The sequence below is a fragment of the Agelaius phoeniceus genome, chromosome 3 (assembly GCF_051311805.1).
Source record: "Agelaius phoeniceus isolate bAgePho1 chromosome 3, bAgePho1.hap1, whole genome shotgun sequence".
NCBI lineage: Eukaryota > Metazoa > Chordata > Aves > Passeriformes > Icteridae > Agelaius > Agelaius phoeniceus.
Genome location: NC_135267.1, coordinates 102,147,883 through 102,156,116, shown reverse-complemented (window position 1 = coordinate 102,156,116; position 8,234 = coordinate 102,147,883). Strand labels below are relative to the sequence as shown.

Here is an 8,234-nt window from a genome sequence, read left to right as displayed (position 1 = left end):
GAATTAATCACATAATGAGGAATGTATGAAGTAACAGCCACAGGTTCCTGATGCCAAGATTCTGGTTCAGTGCCCCCTCCCCTCCTCAAAAACAGCTCACACACTTCCAGTTTTGGTTTAGGGATGTTTTGTGGTTTTGTTTGTTTTTTGGTTTTTTTTTAATAAAAGAAGGCTTCCAGATACCTAATACTATTGTGCTGTTGTGCAGGACAAACTTTAAATACTAAAATGCACAAGTCAAAACAAGCTGTTTTGAACTGCTCAGCAGTGCAGGTTCAAGCACTTATTTGCAATGGCTTTACTCTTTGTACAATCAGTTCTATATGTAGCAATGACTGTATATAAAGAATATAGTACATACTATTGTTTTCATTGTCAATTTACAAGAGAAAAAAAATAAATATTTTCCATTCTTATTATACATTAACATTTCAGTAGAAAGTTACAGCTGTTGTGTTGGCATGACCTGCAACATCAGGAGGAGAAGGGACATGCATACTTATCTATTAAGAACTCTAAACTATGACTTTGTAATAAATTACAGAGGATAGATACCAGCCAACAGAATACTGATTATCTGAATCCAGTACATTTGTGATTCTTGCTCCATGGTAAAAGCCAAAAATCTTGCAAAATACAAAAGCCAGTAGCTTGCATTATAAGTAAGACAGACAAACCATGTATGGTATATATACATACCATGTATGGTAGAGCCTCTTCTCCAAATGTTTGTGAATAACAGGCTTGTGGTTTCTCAGGAAAAGGAGATTAAGTTGTTGATTGGTCCTTGCACCCTTCACACATAACTAGCACCATAAAGATGCAAGGACCTCAGCAAACACCTAAAATTCATGCTTAATAGATAAAGCATGCATTTTGTAGAGTTTGTGCAGGGTACACACTCTGTTCATTAAGGTTACTGTGCAAAAAAAGATTCTCAACCACTGAAGATGTTTCTGTAATTCTGTTATGATTATTAGCAACATTTTTAAAGTTTAGCAGGCCTGTGTGATTAATGAACAGCCTTTACTCGTGGTTCCCCCCTGATTGCTGTACCACTCAACTGGGGGCTGAGGAAACAAAGGCAGCAGCCTCAATTCCAATCAAGTGGGGGAAAACGAGCCCCAGTTTGCTAAAAAATAAAATATTATAAAATGGCACGAAGCTTTGTACAGGTGGATCTACCAGTGCAAATACATATACATGAGGTACCAATTTGTTCAGATCATGTATAGGCCAGATCTACTTATATGTATCTTAAAATCACTCAATTTCCTGCTGTCAGATAAATGCTACAGCTTGTCAGCCTGTAAGTAAAATCAAAATTAAAACAAATTTTCAGCATATTCAATATCAGATTATTGTAATTTCTCTACAATTTAGTTTCTGAGCTTTCACTACTGAGACTACTTAATTAATTTTTGGTTTTTTTAAAAGCAAAATAATATAATAATAATTTTCTTTTTCAAGACTTGATATGATGTGAGGAAAAACTTAAAACTGTGTATGTAATTTGGAACAATAACTGTAACTGGCTGAATATTTTAACATTACTTGAAATTTTACTAAGTACTGTTAGGAAGGAGGAACACAGTTATTGCTATTTGAAGACTTAAAATTAAACCAAACCAACCTGAAAGCATAGACAGAACTATTCCAATGGTGAAAATTCTATAGATACAAAACAGCATTCTGCCTAAAATTAGTCCTTCTTCATCTGAAAGCTCTTCAAGTTATCTACAGGTTTCTCTTCCATGCAACAATGATGGCATTTACATGGAGTTATGGATTTGAAGTGGCTAACTGAGGGGGACACACAGCTTTTCAACTCCGGCAGCTCTCTCTTGAGACGTTCCAGCTGCTCCACTTGGAATATATTTGGTTGCACAGGATTTGAGTCGTATATCCTGAATAAATGAGAAACGAAAAAACACTGATCAGAATAAACTAGCAGTCCACAGAAATGTACACCAGATGAAGCACCTGGGTTTTTTTCCTTAACAGAGCAAAATTAGGTGCCAAAGTCAGTTTACCTGGGCTTAGTACCCTGAGTTTTGCTGCTTATCTCACAATATAAAATGGTATTCCCTTTACACAGACTAGTTAGTTTCATTGGATATACTAAAAACCTACTGGCATATACTCACTTAATCTCCTGACAAATGTGATTTTACAGGGGGCGCAAAGCAGTGAAACAAGAGCAGTGTTCCAGGCTTCAAAGTTCAAAGCATAAGAAATTTTAGAGATTATTTGAACAGACTGTAATATACTGTTTGCACATAATACTGCATTGAGTGTATACTTACTGTTTCAAGAAGAATTCCACCTCCCCCAGTTCAGAATTTTTTCTTTTTTAAATTACCACCATTACCACAATATTATGTGAAGAGTGAAAAATAGAAAATCTGACCTCTCTGCACACCTAATTCAGATTAACTATCTGCACTACTTTAAACAGTCTATCCTCTTCTCACTTTCTTGTTTTCACACATGCAAACAAAGCTGAAGATTTGAAATGTCAGCATCATACCAGATTGTCCAAATCCAAACCATATTTTGAGTGACAGTAAAATCAAAAAATCAAAACAAATTTTCAGCAAGCACTGAGCACAACTCAAACACCATTCTGGTGTAATTCATTACAAAGAAAAAGGAGCATTGGTGCTCCTGTAACCTAACATTAGTACAACACCTATTGTAATGAGGATATACCTTGATTTCCCAACATTCATTTTTAATATCAGCATGTTTATATTCAAAATTTTAATCCTGGAACCCATCTGCTCTCACTTTTAGTTGTTGCACATACACAGTTCCAGGTATTGCAGGTTTTGAAGTTTTTCTCCTTCAAATGAAAACTTCTGCAAGAAATTACCATGGCTTCTGCCTAAGTCTTTAAGAATGATCATACTTCACTATGATTCCTTCAAGAAAGTAGTTTGTTTTTATTTCATCACCCTTTGTCTCTCACACATTTTCAAGTTATGCCCAAAAGGAACCAATGGCACTAACAAAACAATGTAGTGCTCAAGTGAGAGAGTGCAAGGTGCCCTTTCACCCTGACAAGACAACTTGTGAACTGCTGGCAACTCCAAGACACCAAAACCAACATGCAGCTCAAAGATGGGTACAATAATGGGATTCAGGTGAGGAAACACTTCCACAGGAAATACTGATATGGATCACAGTAAGTTCAAGGACAATTTCTGTGAAGAAACTCCTAGAAGTGAGGATAGATGCTGTCCAGTTTGATGAAATTCAAACAGAAGGCATAGAATTTAACTTACTTGTAATCCAATACAGGCCTAAGATATGACCCAAATTTGCCCAATGGAAACTTTCTGCAAAATAACAACTCTACCTTCCTTTCTTCCTGTGCTTTCTTCAGTTGAGTCAGCTGACACCTTATGAATTTCCCTGCGAATTCCACAGAGAACACTGAAACTTGAGGATAGTATTCTATATAAACATATGTTAGGAACTAAGAATCTGAAGTCTTTCCCATCAGTTAGACACTAGAACAGCAAAAGTATGGTTCTTTTCTAGGCCCTTGTTCCTAGAACATGGCTAAGCATGTTTCCAAGCAGCTTCTAGCAAGTATTTTATTACTAGTTCTTTACTACAACATGTATAAACTCTCTAATTCCTGCTCCATTCTAAATTCTTTTCAATTGAGATTCTGGATGAACTCAACCCTCCAAGCTCCTTTCAAGCTGCCCACTAGAGCCAGTCCACTCCAATGGTTTCTTTTAAACCAAAGTCAGAGAAGACTACTCAAAGCAACACTTCAGAATTTCTTGACCCTACTTTTTGTTTGTGTCCACAAAAGTACACCACCAGTTTGCAGCAACAGAGCTCCAGTACTTCTCTAATTATTTCCAACATCACTGTAAAGATAAGGAATAAACTCTCATCTCCCTATCCTCCCTTCTTCAACAGGACAATAAATTGTAAGCAACTATGCACTAAAGTTTCTCCATCCAACCTCCTGTTAATAAGCAAGCCCTGCAGAAGACTGAGAAGTCCTTTAAACATTACTTTTTTGAGTAAGCACCTTCTACAAAAGGCTGGCAGGACATTGCAGGGCTCTGCAGTGAGTGTAAAACTGATGTGCTTGGCTCCTGAAAGGTGTTTTGCAACCTCTGAAAACACATACAAGACAAGAGGCAGCAGCACTGAAATACTGTTTTCACACTCAAAAGATTTTCTGATGCTTTTGATGAAACATTTTCACTTTTCTTTAGATCTCGAGGAAAAACTTTGAGTTTACTTTGCAATTCATAAAATGGGGAAGATTTAAACTGTCTTAACAACTGTCATAACATATTAATTCAATTACTGAGTAGATTATAAATAAACTCATACTACACTTCTTCCACATATCCATGCTGTTATTTAGGTAACATGCATGCAATTTCAGGCAAACAGGGCAGCCCAGATTTCAGCAGTCTTGTGCTTTTGAGAAGTGTTTAAAATGCTTTTGATTTGATTGCCAGCTAAATTTGTGTAAATGTTGGGAAGTTACTAATACCAGTCAAGCACAGCTTTTGCCTGCAAATGCAACATGCAGCCAAAGGAACTGCAGTGTTTGGACAAAGCTCTCATGGAAAAGCTCTCACCATCCATGTTTGGGAAATAGTGATTTCATATTTTTATGCAGTTCTGTATATTATTCAACAAACAAAATTCAGATCATGTAAAGTGAATGAGAAAAGATGATGCAAGTGTAAGCTAGCACCCACCCCCTCTCCACATTGGTATTCAATATACAGCCAGCAGGTGGTAAAACCACAAGGCTGCATTGTTCTTACTGAGTCAAGTATATTCAAATAGAGAAATATTTTCTGGACTGTTTCCAAAGCCTATCCAGGAGAAAAACACCAGATCAATCACCTCAGAAATCCTGCTTTAAAAATCAGCATTTTAACCAAGCCAGAGTAATTTCACAATAGGTTGAAATTTCTTCTTTAATTAAAGTTGAAACATCAGACTAATAAAGCATATTAAGGATGGGATTTCTGTGCAGACAGAAGATACCTAGTCATGCACATAAAGTACTTTCTTGTTTAAGAGCCCAAATAAAAGCCTGAAGGCAGACATGGCACCTTTCTGTAGAGGCTGCCCTTTTAATTCAAATAATTTGGTTAAACACTGAGATGAATGGTAGTTCAATGTAGGAAAATAGGAGAATATCATCCCAGCATCCCAGAACATCTGCTTGGATGAATAACTTTGGGTGTATGTAATAATTTGCAGCCCAAGTGGAGAAAGGCCTGGTTGGGGGAGGGAGTGCATTTGTGTTCTTTCCTCTGCCCCAGTGAGATCAGCCTTTTAGTATTTTTGGCATTTGTAAACTTCCCAGATTTAGTCTTGCAGTTTTTCTCCATGCAAAGCAAAGCCAGACCCCCTACCTGCATTTTTTTTTTCCCCAGAGCTTGGTACCATCAACTTTTGGTATTCAGGACACAGTTTTTCTGCCATCTTCACAACTGGCTACAGTGTTTTGGTCAATTCTACATGGATGATTAAAGTTTGGAAAAAAATAGCTTACAGAAATAATCTCTATGCACACAGTTCATAATCTCAGAAATAACCACGGCACACAGTAACTCAGGGCCACATACAAGCAACCTAAAATTCACTACAATTCCTCTATTCACTTCCTAGATTATTCAGATAATTAGCACTTAACATGGTGTAAGTAAAGGCCTAGTAAACAGCAACACAAAATACCATATTTAATAGATATTTGGACTTGGCCATAAATCCAGAGAACAAAAATACAGAAACCATGGAAGAAGCACCATCTTAATTCAGCCCTGGAAATATTCTGGAATTTGAAGACACAACAGCAGCATGAACTGGCTTTACACTAAAACAGATTACTGCAGTCCCTACTTATTACTTACACCTTAGAACAGTCATGTACATCTCTCTCTCTCGAGTTCTGCTTTTTAAATTAAGTTTTACATGTATTTATTTCTAAACTCCAAACAGCACAGGATATGGATGCTGACACCATACCTATTTAAACTCTAAATATCAACTTCAAGTCTCAAGTGATCTGAAAGACTGGCTCTTTACCCAGCAGCTCCAGCTGTGAGTGGAAACATTTGCTCCAGGTTTTACATCCCTACATTCCAGGACTTGCAGGTACCACCTGCATTTCAAAATGTCCCCCTTGAGACATCTGATGCAACTTTCAGAAACTGTCATATCCCTAACCTGCATTAAGAGTGAATTTAATTTTACTCACACAATTAGTAAAACTTGAAAAGTAATTAAGAATTGCAAAGGGACATCTCATTGTTTGTTTTGGCCTACAGAAAAAAAAAGGGAAATTACATTTAGAAATTACACTTAACAAGCCTGCAATAACAGCTTTGGAGTTAGTGCTAATTTTGGGGGTCCTCTCCAAAAAATGGGAAGATGTTGAAGTGGAAGTGATAGAGGAGCCAGGCAGCGAGAGGAGAGATGAACACTACTAAGAATCCAGATCATCTAAACAGTGAAGGAAGGTTAAGAAAGTTTTGTTCAGTTAAATCCACAAGGGAATTCAGCCTTCCAAAGAATTGGCTGGTTATCAGAAAGTGGGATAAAAGGTGTTCTACTGTCCTACTACAACTTAAAACACACCCAACAGTACAATAGGACACATAAGGTGACAAGTAGCTGACTTGCAACCTCAACGTAAATGCCACAACATTTAAGTAGCATGGGGTATCTAAAGCAATAAAAGCAACATGAAGTCAGAAGTTAGGCTGGCCCCTGCTTTACTGTTTTACCACAGTAGTGAATATTATTGCACAGGGAGTAATTAACAACTCTGGAAGACTGGATTAGTAGACATGAGATGAAGAGACATTTCACAAACACTTTATGCAGTGGAGTTTGATTAAAACACCCCACCAATAATATAACACTTTAACTTATGCATACCACAGAATAAAACTTCATTACTCTATGATTGCACACTAAGTAGTTAGAGGATTCTTTCACCTGCATTCTAGTCCAGAAGTATTTTTCACTGACTAAAGGGGCCCCAGTCCTGAGCTGCAGCAGAGGTGCAACACACAGCACTGTCGTAGCAGGAAAGAGGACTTATGTGTCCATGTCCTCAGTCTGAAGCTGATCCCCAGTGTAAAAACCTAGTTATTCCTTTTTTTACTGCCAATGAACGGGAGACTTTCTGTACAGCACAAGAAGTGGCACCTCTGGCAAACCTGAGAAGCAATGGACCTTGAAAGGACTCTCAGAAGTCAACAACAGATTGAAAAGAGTTAACTATTTTTTTTACACTGAGAGCCTAGAACCCTAGGAGCAAACATATTTGATTTCCTGCCCCTAGAGTGATTAAATTGACTCTCAGTTTTCACTTCATAAAACAGAGCCTTTGACAATTATTTATTCCTCTACCTTTGGTCGTTTTTTTTTTTTTTTTTTTTTGTTGGTTTGTGGTTTTTTTTTTTTTTGTAGGTAAAACAATATACAAAGCAATACTCTTGCTAAAGCAGAAGGTTTGAAAGCCTTCTGTAATTTGAAACTTCAGTTACACCTAATGCTTTCCCAATTACTTTCTATCAGAAAGTCTAGTTTAATACAGTTTTTCAAATTAAACTTCACCTCATAATGATGAATTTCTCATCTTTAAAGACAAAAGACCTAAAACTTTGGGTTGCTATAAGCAACAAAATAACACAACAACACTTTTGTTAAAATATTTAACACAGTATTCTGATGTTTCTACGTGAATTTTTTGATCTAAGAGCAACTTTCTTAAATTACTAATTTGGCAGTTTGCCCTGGAGTCACTCCAAGCTAATTTTAACAGGAAAAATGTGAATTCACAGCTTTGAAACACAAGAGAATGTTGTATTAACTATTTCCACAGCTCAGTGTAGAACACTGAAACTTCCAGTCAAACAATTAAATGACATTTTCCTTGATGTGACACATTTATATAACCTAAAAATTACTATCATGAATATTAATAGAACCTTAAACATGTATGCCATACACTTGTTCTTTAAAGGATCTAATTACATTTATGTTGATCTCAGGAGAAACAAAAGTTATTTTGCTTCATAGATACAGCTGAAAGAGTGGGGACTGGTGTTAGATTTATTCTTGATCCGGGTTTATGGGGTCCTCGTACTTTCTGCACCCAGTCAACCAAGAAGCAACATGAAATTTCACCAGAATCAATTTACAATAGTTTCTAAGCTTGAGGATGG

The 8,234-nt window shown here is 36.8% G+C and overlaps 1 protein-coding gene across 9 annotated transcripts in view; it reads right to left on the bottom strand.

Annotated features, from left to right (window-relative positions):
* Positions 1-250: 250 nt before the first annotated feature.
* The window catches only part of GPCPD1 (glycerophosphocholine phosphodiesterase 1), a 42,882-nt gene continuing 34,898 nt past the window's right edge, over positions 251-8,234 (bottom strand). For 8 of the 9 annotated variants that reach the window (XM_054629354.2, XM_077176012.1, XM_077176014.1 and 5 more), the window contains one exon: positions 251-1,907. In XM_054629354.2, coding sequence (XP_054485329.2) covers positions 1,703-1,907 — 205 coding nt within the window. In that variant the 3' untranslated portion in view covers positions 251-1,702. Of the gene's footprint in view, positions 1,908-5,411; positions 5,514-8,234 lie in introns of all 9 variants that reach the window. The other variant, XM_077176017.1, reaches the window with a different exon arrangement.